The following is a 19,753-nucleotide window of genomic DNA, read 5'->3' as shown; positions in this document are numbered from 1 at the left end:
TTTTTCTCCAAGCCTTTTAGACCAGCTTTGAGCTATTTTCTTGCCAGTACCGGTGTTTGTTTACATGTTGCACGTGGCTGTGAGTGTAATTTCCATTTGATATTGTAAAAGTTGTTAATGTTACTTTAGCAATGCACTTAAAATTTTGAGCTAGAAACTTAACCGATACAATGTCAGCTGAGAATCAGTTTATGATGAGCAATGTGTTAGAGCAGGAATTACATCTTCTGAATAGTTCTGACTGATTCCCTTCATTTTTATTTTGGTCAAGATCACATTCTTTCATAGTCAGAATAAAGCTGCTTTGACAGGAGGCTGACATCAGAGTGTAAAGGATGTAAAGGACATCATGCTTTCAGGCTCTCCTGCAATAGGGTGCCCTTGAAACCACAGCTTTGTTTAAATGCATTAATTTAATTGTCGCTAAGTTTCACTGAGTGTGGCACAGACAGAAAAGTAGAAAAGTAAACAGTTTTGTGGCTGTATGTTTAAATGATAGTGCATCAGGTTTCTGTTTGAAATACAGGAGACTGAAATGTGAATCAGGAATTTCTTTGTTATACTATTAAAAATAACAAGAAGTACCTATTTTATTAAAAAAAAAGCGCAGACAAAATAAGGACAGATCTTTATATTAAAAGGCAGAAGTCTCTCCGTTAAATTTCTGGGGATGTGCTTGTAAGAGCTGCTGATCTCTTAAGAAGGTTAATGACCATGCTACAGTAGGAGGAAGCAGTTCAGCTAATGCACACTTCAGTAAATTAAAAACCCCTTTGTTGCACTCAGGTGTTTTATTCACCTATTTTCCTCTTGCCTTGTCCCAAGGAACACAAGATGGCTGAAAGTTCAGCAGATTCCTGCACCTGAAATAACAATAAAAACCTCTGTTGTCACCAGAAACATGTGAGTTGGATGCAGGGAAAAGATCTAGAGGAAGAGTTCCTGCTGCCCAGTTTAGTGGCTAGACAGGTTTCCTACATTACTGAAGTAATAAGACATGATGGGTGCATTTCTGAGCTTTGGGGGTTTTCAGGCACTGTGTTGTGATGCCAGAGAGAAATAACTTCAACAGCTGCAACAATGGGCTTGTAGCACAGTGGTGCACACTGACACATGTCTCATTAAAATATATATAGCTGCATTCTGATGCAGGTGTAGTGCAGGAAAGAGAGGGGTTTTTTGATTGTCCTTCATTTTATGAATTGTTCTGTTTGCATTGGCCAGTGTTAAGTATAGTGCTAAAGCACAACCTTAAAGCAAAAGGATTTGTTGGGGGTTGTAAAATAAGAAAATTATCAGTCAAAATCACCGAAATAAGGGAGAGTAGGATGCACTGGTTTGTAGTCAGTGAGGAGAATAGAACTGGATCAATCTCAAATGCCACAGGAGCAAGCACATGGACATAAAGCAGTGGGACTTAAAAGGGTTTTCAAATGCCTGTTCAGTTCAGCTATTCCAGACAAACACTTTGTTCCCATTCTTGTTGCTGCTGCCCCAGCACTCAGCAACCAGGAGATGAACAGAGCTGTTAACACTCAGCCAATTTGTGTTTCTGTGTCAACAAAGGAATGTTTTCCAGTTCACTATGGAGTGAGAGCTGAATCTTGCTCCACCTTTCTTGGTTACCTTGTCTTTTCCCAAATAACACTCTACAGCAAATGGGCAGATAGAAGGAAAAGTCACTGTGACTGCATGGGGTTAGAAATCATGGGCTCAGTGAGGTAAAAGTGACTCCAGACAAGGTCAAACCACAAACCAGGAACCAAAGTAGAAGCAGTTCAGTGTTTCTCAGGAGCACGTTCAGTGCTTTAGAGAGAAGCATGCCAGCCTCAGTGGGAAATGGATTGCTCACTCTTCAGGATTGTGCCTTTCAGTGTTAGTTTCTATATGAGAGGTGGATGAATCAGGAATTAAAGGTCCTATGTATTTTCTTTTAGAGGAGGAAATATCTCTTGCAAGTCTTAAAGGCATACCTTGCCAGCATAGGTCTGTGCAATCCCTCCAGTGACAGGAATTAATTGTAAGGCATTGTGGCCTTATAGGGTCCCTTCTTCAACTGTATGATGTTCTTGAGTAATAAAGAAGAGTGATTTGAGTTTCACAGGCATTGTATTCTTGTGTGGGAAAATTTTGCAAATGCTGTCTCCTGTGTTTTCAATAACAGAGAGTTACTTCCCCCTTGAGTTATTCTTCATTACTCTGAAAAATACTTGGTTCATCTCAGAATATTTTATACAAGTTGTTTCTTACTAAGTAAATGGGGCAATAACCTGAAAATTCACTTTTTTTCACCAACATTTCACTGTGTAGATTGTTCTTTGTTCCTGTCTTTTAGTTTTACCTGTCTTACAAGATTTATGTGCTAAAATTAAATGGTGCTGCTTCAATGTTGTGCTCTACAGAGACCTGTGTCACTTACCATTTTTAGTAGTTAGGAGCTGATATGGCAGGATTGATATGATGATATGGCTTTGTTTTCTGAGACAGCTAAAAATAGAATTGTTTGATAATATTCCATTATTCACCATGATGCTACCCTAAGGGGCTACCTAAAATTTAGTTTTGTTTTCAACTAAGTTGGACAATTGTTTGGAAGCTGATTACCTAATTACTATGGCATTGCAATATCAGCAAATATAACTACTGAACATGAATTTGAAAAAGCAGTGATAGCTTAAAAAAAAGTTATATCAAAAGTTTGTGGGAGCTCACAAAGGTAATGCAGGAAAAGGCAATAACAAATAAGCCACCCATAAATCCATCAATACATTTTTCAGAGTGCAAGCTGAATGCCTACGACTGTCCCTGTGTCTGTTCTGTCAGTCTCCAACCTCCTTTTATTAGTCCTAGATAGAAGATAAACAACAAGACTGACAGCTTTGTGTCCTTTGGCATTTTTGTGTCACCATCACAGAGTAAGAGGGTATTATGTCATCACTCAAGCCTGTCAGGTTTAGTTTAGTCTGCTGTTTGTCTTAACGATTGTTTTCCTCATTTTTTTTCCTCTCAGTTGATACACATACCCTGTATAGATTGTATATTGTTGGTGTTACCAGAATCCATTTTTCAGAGGAGTAGTGTTTTTAACTTCAGCCATAGAAATGTCACCTTTTTTGTTCCTGCTCACCAAAACAGAAATTAGAAAAAGAAGCATCTTCTGCATTCCATCAGTTCTGGTCTGTGCAGGGCTTTATCATAACACACATATTCAAACATTATTTGTACTAATATTACAGGCAACAAGAATTCTTAATTTTTTTTTTTTTTAAGGCTTTGTTTAGGAAAGCTCATTATGTATAATGGTTGTGGAATCTCTGTAGTTTTCAGCACTGTACATTGATGACTGGTGCCCAGTACCTACCTTTAATTGTATCATTTATGGGTGAAATAAAAGAGAATCTTAGCTGAGGTTTGTCTTTTGAAAACAGTCAAACAGGTGTGATGGGAGGTTGAAGAGTCAACACTGGCTTTTTTTAATGACTTTGTAGCATGTGGAAAGTACTGGTTTTCTTCACAAGGGAAGCCATAGGCCGCTTCCACATAAAAAGCAGAGGTACCTATAGGAAGTATCTGCCTCAGATTATACATTCAAGATCTCTGAGTAATGTCTGAAAAATGCAAGAAAAATTAGGAGCAGACTACTCTAAAGATAGAAGCTGAAGAAGAAGACATCTAAACTAAACATTATGAAGTCCTAATGAGGGGGAATAAAACCTGGACAACCAACTTTAACCTAAAGGATTCTGTTCAGTTCTTCTTGGGACTCTCCACGTTTCCTTAAAAGTAACATGTAAGCCAGGTCAGATCTTGCTCACGCTGAAACAAAGACACAGAGAAGAGGCTGCTTAGTCTAGCTGGTAGCCAGATATCTGAATCAGTGTTTAGGAGTGAAAAGGAAGGGACAAACTTTTAGTTGTCACAGTCCCTAATGCAAACCAGTCCCTTTTGTCCACCAGTCTTCTCAGACAAAATGTTGTAACCATCAGACTGTTGTAACAATCAGACTGGGACAAAATGTTGTAACCATCTAGGCCTTGTACTTTCTTAATGCATTTTCCTCACACCTTTACCTACTGAAGCTATGCCACTGCAAATATTCACAGTAGGAAGCAGAAAAAAAAAAAAAATAAGCTAGCAGGTAGGAAACACAAGAAAACACCTAAATCTTTCCTTTAATTAGTATGTGTTTATATTTATATGTGTGATGTCTGTATTCACATAAAGTAGGAGAGGTTCAAAGGACACTTTAAATGACAGATGCCCCAAAGTCCAGCAGTGATGGCATGCAAATAGGTGGTCAAGTGAGGTAGAAATTCTGAAATCTACCCCTTCTGAGCAGGGTTGTCTAACCATGCCCTTGTGGGTAACAGTGCATGTTTGGGACAATAACAGGCATGTTTGGGACAATCACAGTTTGCCAGAGGAGATCCAGCAAGCAGTTCTGGGGATGTCTAGTGGGTGAGCTCCTGGGTAAAATCAATGGAACAGCACTTTCTTTGGGAGTTGCCCTGATGCAGAAACACTGCACTCCCAATCCAGTTAAATGACCCAGGAGAATTCAGGCAGTTGCCTGGAGGCATTTGCACCTTCTGAGAGACTTGAGCTCAGCAACTCAGCTAGATACTTGTCATTGAATAATTGAAGAATTTCAGCAGAGCCCAAAGGTTTTCCTTAGGCACAAAGATTCATGTTTCTGATGTTTGCTGAAGGTTTTTTGGGTTTTTTTTTTCATTTTTCCTTTTTTTTTTTTTTTTTGTGTTAAGTTCATCCCCAGCTAGAGCTAGCTGCCATTCTTTAATAAATTGCCAGAAATATCAGAGACCAGATAATGGTTCAGAGGGCCATTGAGCCTCCTCAGTATTGCTGTAGTGGCTTTTTGACACATCTGTCACTGCTGTCAAATTTATTCCAGTAGAGATCACCTTACAAGATGATACCTGATTTACATTACCTGATTTGTTCTGTAATGGGAGAGAACACAGTCGAGTCCTTGATTTCATTTTCACAGGGAACAATATATCTTTAATTTTAAAATGGATTATCAGCTCCTACAGTCAGAGAAGTTGGCTACTGCAATCCCCATTGCAGAGCAGTGTAATCATCATTCCCATCCTACTTTGTCTGTTGCAGTCAGAAATGTTTCATCTTGCCTCATTTGTAGCTGTCTGTCTTGGATCTAGATAGACACACCTGGGCCAGATCCTCAAGTAGTCCCACAGTCTTTCCCCCTCCCTTCCCTTTCCTCTCAATTTAAGCAGTCTCCAAGGAACTTTATTCTCTAAAGTGCTATTGGGGAAGACAAAGGCATTTTTTGCCCCTTTTTTTGGCTTTAATCCACTTATTGTTTTACGTCTGCTGGCAGAATTAAGAAGATGGATTTGCACTTGAGGATAAAATTTTGTTTTCATTCCCTGGAGATAAACCTGGTTGCAGACTCTTCTAATTATTGGTGTAAAGCTCATGATGGAGATTTTACAGTAGGAAGCTCCCCATGGTCTCCTATATAACTTTAGAGTGCCTTTGAGTTAGTGTTAATCCATATGGCTCTGATTACCCTTCACCTGTGTGTGAAGTTAAATCTGCTGCTCTTCTTAAATCTATAGGATTGCAGTTTTCTGTGCAACAACAGTTTTATAAATTTTATTTTATGTTATTTTATTTTTTATTGGTGGCAGTGGTAGTGGATTCTTTTTTTCTAATCTATCTCTGTGAGGTGATACTTTCTATGATTCAACTAGGCAAAATTTAATCTGTGAAGGAAGTTTAAAATGTAGGAGACACTCGAGAAATTACCTCTCAGCATTTTTCTACAAAATTATTGTTTGTTTGTTTCTTTCTTTTTTAATTCATCTTTTTAAGCAAGAGTTTAGTAAGATTTGTATGATTTAGTTTTTCTTTTCCTGATCTCAGAAGGAACCTCCTGGAAATAAAAGTAATACATTATGATTTTTGTCTATTCAAGCATAGAGGGTTCAAAAACATATTCAGTAAGTCAGCATTTGAAGATCTAAATTTCCAGAACTTGCAAAACTCAATGGTGGTTGTTATTTCTGCCCATGGTGCAGTAATTCAGTGTTGATGTAGAAGTTTTCTTGGGAAGCTCAAGGTTGTGCTGTCCTCCTACAAGTGCCTAAAGCAGCTCGGACCAGAAGACAACCCCATAGAACAGGATCCCAGAGCATGTGAGAGCTCACCTGTGTGTACTCAGACAAATACCAGGGTCCCTTTTCTTCACCTTCTCACTTTCTATTGTTCTTTCTGGAAAGATTTTCACTGATTCAATCAAATGTTTTTAAAACTCTTTTTTATTCTGGGAAAAGACATTCTCTGTGGGAGGGCCTACCCAGAACAGCACTCAATCCAGAGTTGATCTGTTAACATTTTCCCTGTAGCAGGTAAGACTTATTTCTATGGATGGATAGTCATCAAACAGTTTTCTTTATTACAGTTCAGCAGAGCACTCTGCAGGGTATCAGTTTTTAATTATACAAAAGCAATTTCAAAGCCGAAAAGGTGGGGAGTAATGCCTGAGAAATTTTTTTGTTTGTTTTATTTTTCTGTAGCATTATGATACAGGTAAAAACTGTATGAATCAGAGAACCTTCAAAGGAACCTCTGGAGATCATGCAGTCCAATTGTATCAACCACGGCAGATTGCCCCAGACCATGTCCAGTCAGATTTTTAGTATGTAAAGCCGGAGACTTCACGCCTTTTTGGGATCCTGTGCAGTAAAATACAGTACCATAGTTCTTTCTGTGATTAAGTTTGTGGAGGACTATCTCCAATGCTGGAGAAGAAGTGTGTGAGGAGCCCTCCCCCTGAGGAGGAAGCAGCAGCACAGACACTGAGTGATGAACTCCGTAACATTAAAAAGAGGGACTTCTCTCCCTAAATGAACTGAAGAAAGACTATCTTAGAGGAGGTAAAATGACTGAAATTTTAAGTTTTGTTTCTTTACATTGTCACTGGGAAAGAAAAGATTGTAGGGGGAGAAGTGTCCTGAAGTCTTTGTTCTGATTCTTATTACTCTTTCTTGTAGATACTGTTAATAATTTTTCTTTATACCCTTTAAAGGTTCTGAACCTGCTTTGCCTTTCTCCTAATTCTATATCACAGCAGGAAATAAGTAAGTACGTTCTAGTGAGTGCACTGGTGATTAGCCAGCACTGAACCCACCACATGAACTGACCACTGCCCCCATTCTGTCCCTCTGTGCTGCTGGGAAAGAGAAGTTCGGAGAATATTTGGAGAAAAACTAAGCCTGGAAAGAAGGGAGGGTTGGAAGATAGGTGTTTTAATATTTGATTTTATTTCTCATTATGCTACTCTGAATTGATTGGTAATAAATGAATTTTACCAAGTCAAATCTGTTTTGCCCATGACTGCAAGTGTTGAGTATTTTCTTCCTCTCGTTATCCTGACCCACGAGCCTTTCATTATATTTTCTCTCCTCTGTCCAGCTGAGGAGGGGAGTGATAAAGAAGCTTGGCTGGCACTCAGGTCACACCAATATGATTGATGTTGCCTTTATGGCCCTGCTCCAGTATGACTCTTTCTCTGTTCCACTGAGTGAGCCCAGAATTGGCACAACACTTTAGGTGTGATCTCTCCAGTGCTGAAGAGACTGCAGGGATCCTCTGCTTGGGGCCTGCTGGCAATGCTCTTCCTAATACAGCTCAGGATGCTGATAAGTGTAAACTAATTTAAATTTACAATTGTTACATTTTTGAACTTCTGCAACAGATAAAATGTACTTGGGAGTTTCTGCCATATTTCAGGTGTTCGTTCTTATTTATTTTTTGAATAATATTCTCTAGTACTTGGTGAATATGTCTGGCCGCCATTGTGGAGTGCAAACATTTTATTGCTGCACTTGTGTCACCACATTCTTGGAATATAGCTGCAAAAGAAGTGCATTTACACAAACTAAATATAGTCTAGAAAAGTTGGTTTTTGATCTCCCTCTCTTTTGTTGTTGATTTTTTTTTTGTTGTTTTTTTTTTTTCCCCATTGACTCTAGAGGAGAGAGACTGGCAGCCTCTTCTTCAGAGGGACTCAAATCCACATCCTCCATGAGGGACAAAAATGCTTAGGAAAAGCTAAAGAAGATTAATCTTTGTGAATACCTACCAAAGGGTTTTTTAGTTGGCACTTCAGGATTGATCAGACTTATGCATTTTGTGATATGCAAGTTCTTTACCCCAAAAACATTCAGAATGACAAGATCCTAGAATGTTTCACATTGAAAAGGGCCTCTTGAGGTCATCTAGTCTAGCTTGGTTCTCTCACTAGAGCAGCTTCCTATCAAAATTAGAGGTCTAGATCTGCTGCCAGGTTTTTTTTTTTGTTGTTGTTGTTTGTTTTGAATTTGTATTAACTCCAGGATTCTCTGATCTTCTTGCTAAACAATCCCAAGTCTCATAGCCTCAACTTGGATGAGAGAGGCTCCAATCCTTTAATTATGTGTTTCTGACACCATTTCTCACTAACAGGTTCCTTCAGCACATCTGCCTGTGGAAAACTAAGACAAATCCCACAAAATAAGGATCATCTGTGTTCTTGTGGTGGAGAGACAGATTATCTGCTGCTCAGCTGTGTGAGAGACATCATAAAACTTTAAGGCTCTATCATAAAAGATGTTGCAGGCATCAAAGAGCTTTCTGGAATCCTCCCTTGAATTGCACTAGACTCATCTCACATCTCTCCTGATACTTTGTTCCATATTTCAAATCCCTCCCAGTGAGATGTGTAAGTCATCCCTAACAGCACTAATATCTTCAGTATTGAGGAATACATTAGGCTTTGATTCTTCATTGGTACTGGGATCAATTGCTAGGTTGATTGCAGAGACATTCATCAATCATTGATTTCTTGGCTGTTTTGTCCAGGTTCTGTACTATTTTCAAGGCAGTGGCCTTTTCTTAACTTGCCACTGGAGGAAGATGACTTGCTCCGCTGGCTGCAGCAGGAGTTTAGGGAGTCTGAGTGCTTAATGTAGTAGGGAAGAATGAGTATTCCTGTGTTGGCATCTGCGGCCAACATAGCCATCTGCTACAGGAGGGATGATGTTCATTTCTGTATCTACATGATCAAGAAGTCAAGGAAGAACAGGGGCATCTTATAGATGTTCTCAGAGCGAGAAAAATCTATTTTAGAACATCAAAAAGGGAGAAAGTTTCTCCATCTTCTGCTGAAATAATACGTTTGAACAGGACTGCACTCTTTAGAAATTAGAGGACTCTGACTTTCCTAGGACTCTGAAGAAGAGCTATAAACATGACTTTATCATGAGTGACACTCATTCATGTCACTAAAAACACTCCCAGTGTCATGGGATCATTAAGCTTAGCTAGTAAATGGGCAGAACTGTAATGTCACCTTCTGCAAGGTCAGGGAAATTCAGCTTCCTTGAGGTACGGTCAGCTGGAGATGCGCACAAAAAATGCATTGCATTTGGGCGGGCCTGAGTAGAACCTGGTTGTGCAGCAGTGCTGAAAGTGTAAAATCTGTCTGAGTTATTCTGTGCCCCCTGTTCTTTAGGAGTCCTTTCATTCAAAGCTGACAAAAGCCAGTGCATGAAGGTCACCAGCAGTGACTGTGAAGAGCAGTCTCTTGACAAGTAAAAAGAGTATTATCGAACTTTATTATCGAACTTTATATTCTTTAAAATACATAGATGGCCTTGGTAGAGCTCTGTGCTGTTTGGCCAGACAGTTTTCAATACCTGCATAAGCTTAACTCTGCCTTGGTCAGGAGTCTTTAAGTACAGCTAACACACTGATTAGTATCAACATCAGTAGCATGAGAAAAAATGGTCTGGTCTGATCTTTGCAGAAGGACAAACTTGGAAATCTGTTTAGCTTTGCTTTGGCTTGCAAGAGGATTACTATTTATTTCTCACTTCTATTTGATAAAGTCATTATCTAACATTTCTCACTCACAGTGAAGTCCTATTTAACCTGATGCATATAGAAAAAAAAAACCCTTCTTATTTCTGTTAGTCTTTCCTTAAGTACATGTGGACTTATTACAGCTCTCCATTGTATTATTTTCATTTTCTTAGTATTATTTTTGCAGCAGTAGTCCATCAGTAGACCTTCAGAAATTCTCTTCCCAACTGAGAGACTGTTTCTGTCTGTAATTTACAATATATGGCACAGTGTGATGTATGCTATTTTGGAATGTTGTAGCATTTTCTTTTACCATAATTGCAAGGATCACTACAACCCAGAATAGGATTCATCTTTTTAGAGTGGGGCTGCATTTGAACATATAGTTAAATAATTTCCTCTATAATCCTCAGGGCTCCTTTCCTGCATTACTGTTTTCAAAACATTCATCTCCAACTTGGTACATAAGACTATGAATTACTTTTATCCATTGAATCTCATTTATTTTAATTCTGTCCATCTCTAACCTTGCCAGATCATTTTGCAGTTTTAAGCTTTGCAGCTGTAAATTTGAGAAGTATGGTTTTTAAATATTTTCTAGGCTACTGTGCTGTGGTACATGTCCAGTTGCATTAGGATAATAGGAAATCTTGTAATTCCCTGTTGAACAAGGAATCAGATGAACAGACCTTGTAAGACAATGTTTCATCCTGACTAATGTGATTTTTGTTTTATTGTTTGGAGGTATGGTTAAACATTATTCTAACAAAGTAAAGCAGTAAAGCATCTTCATAGTTCAAAGCCTATGTGCTTTGCAAAGATTTGAAACTTAAATTTCTTATGGGAAAGAAAGTCAGGCCTCAGACCTTCTCAGAAAATAAATATCATCCCTATGATTCTCAAAAGACAAGAAGAAAATAAGTTCACTGCTTCCTTAATGCAAGAAACAGGCATTAAAAACACCCTAGAAGGCAAGTTTTTCTTCATTTTTTGCATGTTGCTATGTTTCTTGAGTGCTCTGAAAAAGAAAGAAGCCAGTACAGACCATGATTGTGAGAGAAAAGGTAGCTCAGTGCAGAAAATCTGCCGTGCAGGAAAGTTTTCTTTATTCCATCCATGAAGGGCATGTAGTCATCCTGGCCTTCGTTTGTCACTTGGCAACAGTTGGTGAAACCTCAACTCGGCAGCTGTGTTCAAGATCATAAGTCCTTGTAAGTCACCTTAAACTCTTTTTCATTTTATCCAGATTGCAGGAAACGGAGAATTGTTGTTGTTTCACTGAAGAAATTACCTTTCTGTTTGGGTTTTCCTCGTAAGCATCTAAGGCTGTGCGCCCTGATAAATAATAGATAAGGTTGTACAGGCAGGTTCTGAGTCCCCAGTGCTTTGGCCTTTTCAAGGCAAGCACAGAATAGATGCCTCTCTTAGTGAGGCTGTCAGCACCTCTCCTGATGAAGGGAGTTTGCTGCATGTCTTTGGCAGATGCATTATGCAACATGCAAAAATTCTGAAAAATTTAAAAGGGAGGAAGCAGCTTGCTGTTTAACATTGTTCTCTAAATAAAGTAGTCAAATATTTCACCAGTGTATCTCTGCTGAAAACAATCTAGTCTTTTCTTATTAGACTGCAAGCTACATCATGAAGTAGAAGATGGCCAGGTGATTAGAGATGGAAGAAGTATATTTCTATTGACCCCATTATTTCTTCCAATTAATCACCAAATACTTTAGAAATGCACTGGAATGAAAGAAAAACCTATCTGCAAGGGTTCTTACGTAGTTTTTCAATTTCTAAACTTTTACTTAGTACCTTATATGAAGCTCAGTGATGCCCCAAATTTATTGAGTACATGAATGGGTTTAAAAATTCAGTGATATTGAAGTATTCTCAGCATCCAAGTGACTGAAAACTGTGAAAGACACTGTTTGGAATGTCTGTTTGAACTCATCTGTGTTATTAGTCATTTTCCTAATGGGGGAAAAGCCATTATGCATCTGCAAATTGATCAACCTGTTCCACAGCCAATTTGCCAAAGATCCCTCCACAGTATTGCAACCTTCAGTTTATGTGATTTCCACTGATTTTACCTATAAATGATGCCACCTTTAAAGGACACCAATGGCACATATGTCAGCCAATTTGACAGGTTGTATAGAAAATCTTAATTTTTTTCCCTCTACATTAGCATTACCTGTGAAAGTAGACTCAGTTTGAGGACTTTTGTCCCAGGGGAAAAAAAGGTGATAGTTTCACAAATGCAGTTCTGTGAACAAGTAAGAATTGCCTCCACTGAGAGGTATAAACAGCCTCAGCACATGCCAAAGTAGAAATAGAAAACATGGGATTACTAAAATTTCACACTGCCACCCTTGTGTACTTGCATAAAGGTAATCAACTTGCATGACTGGAAATGAAAGAGGAAGGAAGTGGATTTTCTTTCTACATGAAAAACAACTGAGAAGTTTTAAAGTCTTGGGAATTCAGATACCATCAAGTACGGACTAGATAGGTTAGGCATGAATAGAATAACTGTGTATCAGTCCTTCTTCTTTTTGAGGAAATGTGAATGCTTTGAAAAGAAATATGAATGTTTAGAAGACACAGAGTAACAATACTAGGTTGGTTTGTTCCATTTATTCCCATTCTGTCTCTTTTTTCTTCCTCTGGTGGTGGTGGTTGATGCAAGTTCTGTAGATCATCCTATGGGAACCTAGATATATTGAATTCATTAGAAGCAAAGAAAAAAGGCCTTCTCATTTATATCCAGAAACACAGCCTAAATCCCTCTAAATCTATTTCAAATCATGGTACTGCATTCATAAAGTTGGAATCTGAAAATCAGAGGGATTGTTTCAGTTTCATAAATATTAGAAGTCTGGGAGTTTAGCATGACCTAAAGAGTATCAGAAATCCTTCTGGTTCCAACTAATGGTTATGTTATTCCCATAAGAGAGGGAAGACCTCCAAGATAAGGAAGAAAATTTTGTTGAGTGAATCCCCGGATGGCAGCATATGTCAAGTTAGTATTCTCAAAATATCAGCAAATTACTCTAGAGAATTTGGGGATTTTGTTGTTTGTTTTTTACCCCATTCTTCAAATATATGACTCAAAATACTACAAAGATGTGGTCATTTTAGATGAAATGGCATTAGAGATGCTGCTGTGTGGCTACTATGTCTAACAGGTCCGACTGCCTTTTCTTCATGGTATGAAATGCGGATTTTTTTTTTCCATTTTGGCAAATTTCTAAGGTTCCTTTGTCTCTCTGTTACAATTCCTGTTGCAGGATTTCTCTTTGATAACATATGATGTTTAAATTATATTTTTTTTGCATAAAAATAAAGTACAGCTTTGTTTGATTGTGAACAAGGAGGCCAGTTTTTTTTGATGGTCATCAGTCTCAATAATTACTAATTAATTCAGCTGAAATACATGACTGTATCTCTTACTCATAATTACCTCAACTATACAAATTATCAAGGTTGCTTGTTTCTGTGTCAGAGAACATTCTGAAAGGAAATCTTTTCCACAGGAAAAGAGAATGACAGGTAAAATAAATGAAGTGTGTCTGCTTAGGAACAAGTGTTTTATGCATAATTATTTCATGCCTTGCAAATTAACTACATCATATGTGCCTGGGAATTACAGAAAACTGAAGTAATGTACCTAGGGCATATTGGAATTTACTATGTAATTATATTTCTTGTTGCATTTTGTATTTTTCAAACAGCTTGCAACATGAGAATCCAGCAAAGTGATGCCAGTGCTGGTATTCTCTGTTACTGCTTTTGGCATATGTGTATTTCCCAGAAGTCAAATAAATATTCTGTTTATTTATCCTTTTTCTAGTATCTCTGTAGGTATGCAAACTATGGATAGGATAATGATTAAGCAATGTAAGTTAAAATCCCCAGAAAGAGGCCAGAAGGGCCTGTTTGGCTTCTAACAAAGTGAAATGTGAAAAACAAAGGCATTTCTAAGAAGGCTCCAAAAGAGCAGTGTTCTACTTTTTTGTGTTAAAGTGCTAATTAAATGTGATAGAAAATTTTGTATTTTACTTTATGGAGCTTTATTTGAACTACTTTGGTGGAGCTGCTTGCCACTTGCTACCTTTCAGTATCTGCCTTCTGTCCAGGCTCCATGGGCTGCTTTACTTCATCAGCCAGGCATGACAAGGCTTTCTGCCATGAGTAAGACCCTGCTCCACTCACTCACAGTGCCTGGATATCATGAGCTGCTAGAATTGCCCCTGGTTTCTCCACTGTTGCTGTTGTTTCCATCACCATCACTTCCATTTAAAAAAATTGTACCTTAGACAGAAAATGGAAACAAACCAGTTCTGGCATCCATCATAACTATCAATTTCATTAAGAGAAGCTGGTGTGTTTCTAAACAGATGAGGATATAGAAACAGTAACAGGAATACAATTTGAAAATAAGATTCTAAAAAGTCTCTGTGTAAGGGCTCACTTTACAGCTGTAGCAGTAAAATTTGGTTTACCTGTCATCTGCATAGACAGGAATCTTACAGATATTCAGATATAAAATGATGGAAGAGATAATTGTTTTTAGACCCAGCACTTACAAAAATGCTTCTGATAAACAGCTTTCCTGCAAAGGAATATTATGTTGGTGCTCTTTGCAGCATTTATTGCAAAGGGTTGATATTTCCAGGACAAAACTTTCTTGGAGTTCTTTCGAAAAAAATCCACTCCAAAATGAAACATCGAACATCTGATCTCATCTCTTGACCAGTGGTTGTTTTTACCAGCTTTCCACAAAATTGACTGACCTGAGGTTTTTATATTTTACAAAGGTTAAAAAAGGTGTGGAGGGGAAGAGGTGAGGAAGGGCAGCAGTAAGAATGTAGTTGATGGAAGCAGTTTGTATTTCAATTGTAGGATCAAAATGATGTGCTGTTGGCATCATCTGTAGGCCAGTTGTGCTGTAGTGGAATTCACTGTTCTTCTTAGGGCATGAAACTCTACATGGTGTCCCATCTGTGTGAATATATTTCAACTGATAGATAAATCTTTATCAAAAGGCATTAACAACTGAAAATTATAACAAAGTAAAATGCTATGTAAAATGCTATGTATATAGTGCATTATTTTTAAAATAATTTCAGATTACTGGGACAAAAAAAATCACCACTTCCAAATTATGGACTGCTGAGAAGCTTTTTGGTTTTGGTCTATTTGTTTGTTTGTTTTGTTTTTCTATTTTTTCTGCTGTTGCCAAATTATATAAACAGGTGTGGTGAGGATCACAAATTATATAAACAGATGTGGTGGTGATCAAACCATTTGGAAAAACTGGAATAATTTTTTAATTTTTTTGGGGGTTTTGGGAAAGTCAGTAATATGAAATAAACTGCAATTCTCATGTCGGCTCGTTGGCATCTGATTAGAATTGACAAGCTGAGAAAGGAATTCTGAGTCCCCATCTACTTGGTCAAAGATAGCAACAGCTTCACTGTCGTGAGGAGTTTTGGCTGCCAAAGCCACAGTGATCAGCTTTGCTGCTGTTTGGGGTTGGAAGATGCTTCCTTTATGTGCTTTTTTGTTTTTCTGAGCTTGTTTTTCTCAGCTGTTCTATCACCTTTGGATTTTGTGGCTTCTGGTTTGCTTGCTTTTTCCTTTAAGGTTGCTGCTCTTTTCATCATTATATAGACTTGATATTATAAGCTAAATAATTGTGGGGTTTTTTTTCTTGTTGTGATTGGCCATATGACATCTCAGTTCTGTTTGGAATGTGTCCATTACACACAGCCTCAGTCCCTTTAATGTTCCTCAAAGAGGTTCATGGCATGCCTTTATGATAGGCATGACTAACCTGCCACCTTTCAGTCCTCAGACCCTGCAGAAGAAGAAGCTGAGCTTTAGCTGGCCTACCCTGAAATAATCAGCAAATTCAGCTGAAATTTTCTGGTGAGAGCAAACCTAAGTGGCAGCCTTAGAAAAACACAAATTCAAGTGATGTTTTTTGCTGAATCTTTGCTGTATCTTCCTATTTTGGTGTAAATCTACCTGGACTGATTTGGACAGCAACTGGGCAGAAACATCTAGGTTGAGTAGCAAAAGAGCCACAGTAAAACGCTTTATTATATTATATTTTTTTTTTTTTTTTATCATTAGAAGAGGTATACTAGGCAAATCAAAGAGTCTTTGGAGACTTTGGAAAGAGGTGAGAGAGAACAGCATTAGGGACTTGAACACCTTTGTTTTTCTCACAAATGCAGATGTAACTGTCTTAATAAATATCATAGTCCCATTTTACTTTCGACTTTCAGAGGTTTGCTGTAAAAATAGACTCACTGAAGTTTCACACACTGTCAGGCCAGACATTTCAATCTAGAGGTATACACTTAAACTTCCTGAGGCTTTTTTATTGTTTGCTTAGGAGAATTACAGTGTTAGCTTACTTATGATGTTAGTATTTCTATGCTGTGAAAGGCTTGGATAATATATGCAAATTCCTGAAGCAACTTTACTGCAGAAAAATAGAATGTTTGCGAATGTTTAGTCAGTTTTTCAATAGAAATGGAGGTTAATCTGAGTGTAGGTTATAAAATACTTTAAATTTTAAATCATTAACTAAAGTGACATTTTGAATTTAAGTGAACCTACATTCTCCTTCTCCCTCATTGCTTCCATGCAAGCAGAAGAGATTGAATTTTTATTCATAATCAAAAATGGAAACCCAGTATATTCAATTACCTCAAATTTTTAAATGTACTACATATGCATGTATAAGTGGAACTTTCAGTCTATTGGTAAAAAAAAAAATAATTATTTTAGAAAGTAAAATAATTAATTAAATAATTTTTAGAAATTAAAATAAATAATTATTTTAGAAATCTGATAGTCCAGTTCAATATTAGTAGTAATGGACATCGGAAAAATCTGTAAGTAAACTATGCAGGGCTAGATACAGAATTCTCAACGTCTGTAAATACATGAAAAACAGGCTGGTTTGGGAAAGATTTATTTTAGCCACTGAACAAAGCTGTGAGGGGGCAGAAATCAAAGTCATTGTTGGGATTTTAGAGGAAAGCAAGAGTTAACTCAAGTCCTGTCATTTCTAGGTTTATATATGTTAGAAATTACTCAATACACCCCTCAAAACTTTGCTCAACTCTTCCACTTTATTCCACAGAAAAAACAAACTGCTCTGCATAGACAACTGTGTCCACACCCCTACGTTCCAGGGCCTGGTTTCCCCAGGAACCTTCGTGGAGCCTCTTCTACAACATCCCACGCTTTGTTCATGTGCTGGATCCAACAGTAACGTCAATTTTTTTGTTGTTGTTTTTCAGCTCTGAGGGACAACAGAATCGAGCTGGTGCGAGCGTCGTGGCACGAGCTGAGTATCAGTGTCAGCGACGTGTCCCTGTCGGACGAAGGGCAGTACACCTGCTCTTTGTTCACCATGCCTGTCAAGACTTCCAAGGCTTTCCTCACCGTCCTTGGTAAGCACAAACTGAGCCGAGCAGAAAGAAGCAAGTGTTAAACTCCTCAGGCTCTGGCAAATTATGATAAGAATGAACTTTTCTAAGGCTTGGCAGAAGATAAATGTAAACGTCTGATCTGGTTTCCCCTGATGTTTATTGTTTCATATTGCTGGGCTGAAAAATAACATGCCTCTTACTGTTTGCACCGTGGCAGGATAATGAGTTAGGGAGCACACAAACACCACGGAACGAGTGCTCCATAAAATGGACATAACCTCTACATCCCGAGCACCACCAGTGCACAGAAGGTGCATGTGTTCATCTCCTGACAATCTATTGGATAGGGCAAAGGGGAGAAAATCAGAAAGCATGAAATCAAAAGGGGCTTTAGAGCTTTATCATTTTTCCTTAGCTGTGCATTTTTTTGGCTCATTCTGCTTTCTCTTTTTTTTTTTTGGTCTATAAAGTGCAAATTTTCACTGGGTTTGCCGCTTCTTTTATGCTTTATCCTCTAAGTGCTCTGCTGTTTTCCCCAAAGGTTATAGATACACATAGAAAAGCAATAGATTTCAAGAGATGCCCAGGAAATAAAGTTTCTGCTTGAAGCTTTATATGATTCTATGAATGTCAGTAGCCCAATCAGCCAAAATTGCTATAGTTCACTAAAACACACCTGCGAACCTAAGAGGCTATATAATTTTAGAGATTGATTTTTATTCTTTTTTCCTTTTTTCTGTCCCTGAACATGACTCTTTCTCTCTTTTTGTTTTATTTTTATATGTGGATGGGCAGACAGTTGAATTTAATAGAACTAATGTAAGATATTCTCTGTGGTAGTAATATTCACATTAATCCAGCCAGGGAATTGGTTTTGTGCTTAGGATATGAAATACATCTCCCTTTCAGTCCCTCTGAGACTATTTTACAGAAATCTTCACAACTTTGCCATTAAGGACAAAAAGTACCCACTCAAAGCAAAATATTCTGGAATAGCAACTGCCTATGCTTAATATTCTTCTGTAGAGAGGCATTTAATGATCTAAACAATTGAGGAGTGCACCAGTTTGACCTTTGAAATGGCAGAAAGACATAGAAAGTTGTTACAAAGACAAGAAAAGCCCCAAAAATACCTAATATTTAGCCGATATTTATATCTAATATTTAGCTAATATTTAATAATAAAAGTAGCTTGATCCCTAACAGTCCTTTAAGCTTCACTTTCGTTTTAGGGGAGGGTTTCATGAAGTTTTCCCAACATCATTTACTCACCTTCCAAGAGAAAAAGCTGCACAATTTAGGATTCCTGCCGTTTTTCATTTTGTATTTGTATTTTCCTATTTCAAAGGAACATTTTAAACTCCTAAAACATTTTCTGCTGGAGAAGGGGATCTCTGCCACTTAAATGTATTGCATCTTTTAAACAGAAAAACTATCCTTTTATGTACTAATAATCTCTTTATTGACTGCTCTGCTTTTAATTAGAAAATTTAAGTGTCAGTGTATTGTAGTAGACATGATTTCCTGTCCTGAAAGAGAGGATTAGGTTTATTAAAGAGATGTACTATGCAATAGGTGATGCTCCTTTGCTTTCATGTACATAATCTGTCATTTTGGAAAAGAGATGTAGAAAAACTAAATTATTAAATACAGGGCACAGGATAAATTTCTGTGACTGAGCCCTTTATCTTGCCACAAATGTGAATACACCAAAGCAGTGTAGTTGCAAGATATAACTGACATTTTTGGAGATTTTTAAATTACTGTCATCAGTATTACTTTAAAATAAGTTATTCTTGTGTCTTCATAAATGAAAAGGATTTATGCATGCAGAGATCAAAACTTTTGCAATTTTCTTTGTCTTTTTTTTTTTGTTTGTTTTGGTTATTTTTTGGTTTGTTTTTTTTTTTTAATCTTCCATGGCTCATTGAAAAACAGCCATTTCCAAATTGAATATTATGTGTGTGGTATGTCCATATCCTATGATCTGCTCTCAAGAAGTTGTATAGCTGAAGAACTTATATAGCTCTGAAGTCGGTGGAGCTGTGATTATACCTCTTGATATTTTTCTTTTGTTTTTCTGGAGATAAACTTACACCAGTATTTATTTTTACTCTCCTTTTTCCCTGTTTTTTTGTTTTTTTGGGTTTTTTTTTGTTTTGTTTTGTTTTGGGGTTTTTTTGTTTTTAATTAAAGTTTTCATTTTTTAGATGTAAATATTTGTTCTCACCTTAGGTCAGTTTAGTTTTTTGTTGCCAGTTTAACGTTTAATTTTCACAGCTGTGCTTCTAATGTGCTTCGTCATCCTGCTTGCTGTGCTGGGCAGTTTAAATATTGTAACAAGTCAGACTAGACCTGCATACAGAATATATAGAGATAAGGTATTTATTAAAATGCAATCTTTTAGAAAA

The 19,753-nt window shown here is 37.4% G+C and overlaps 1 protein-coding gene across 3 annotated transcripts in view; it reads left to right on the top strand.

Moving 5' to 3' along the window:
- CADM2 (cell adhesion molecule 2) overlaps positions 1-19,753 on the top strand; it is a 578,035-nt gene that overhangs the window by 442,481 nt on the left and 115,801 nt on the right. For all 3 annotated transcript variants that reach the window (XM_059872652.1, XM_059872630.1, XM_059872640.1), the window contains one exon: positions 17,211-17,363. In XM_059872652.1, coding sequence (XP_059728635.1) covers positions 17,211-17,363 — 153 coding nt within the window. The remainder of the gene's footprint in view (positions 1-17,210; positions 17,364-19,753) is intronic.

This window comes from Haemorhous mexicanus, chromosome 2 (assembly GCF_027477595.1).
Source record: "Haemorhous mexicanus isolate bHaeMex1 chromosome 2, bHaeMex1.pri, whole genome shotgun sequence".
In the NCBI taxonomy this organism is placed as follows: domain Eukaryota; kingdom Metazoa; phylum Chordata; class Aves; order Passeriformes; family Fringillidae; genus Haemorhous; species Haemorhous mexicanus.
This window is presented reverse-complemented; position numbering and strand designations above follow the sequence as displayed.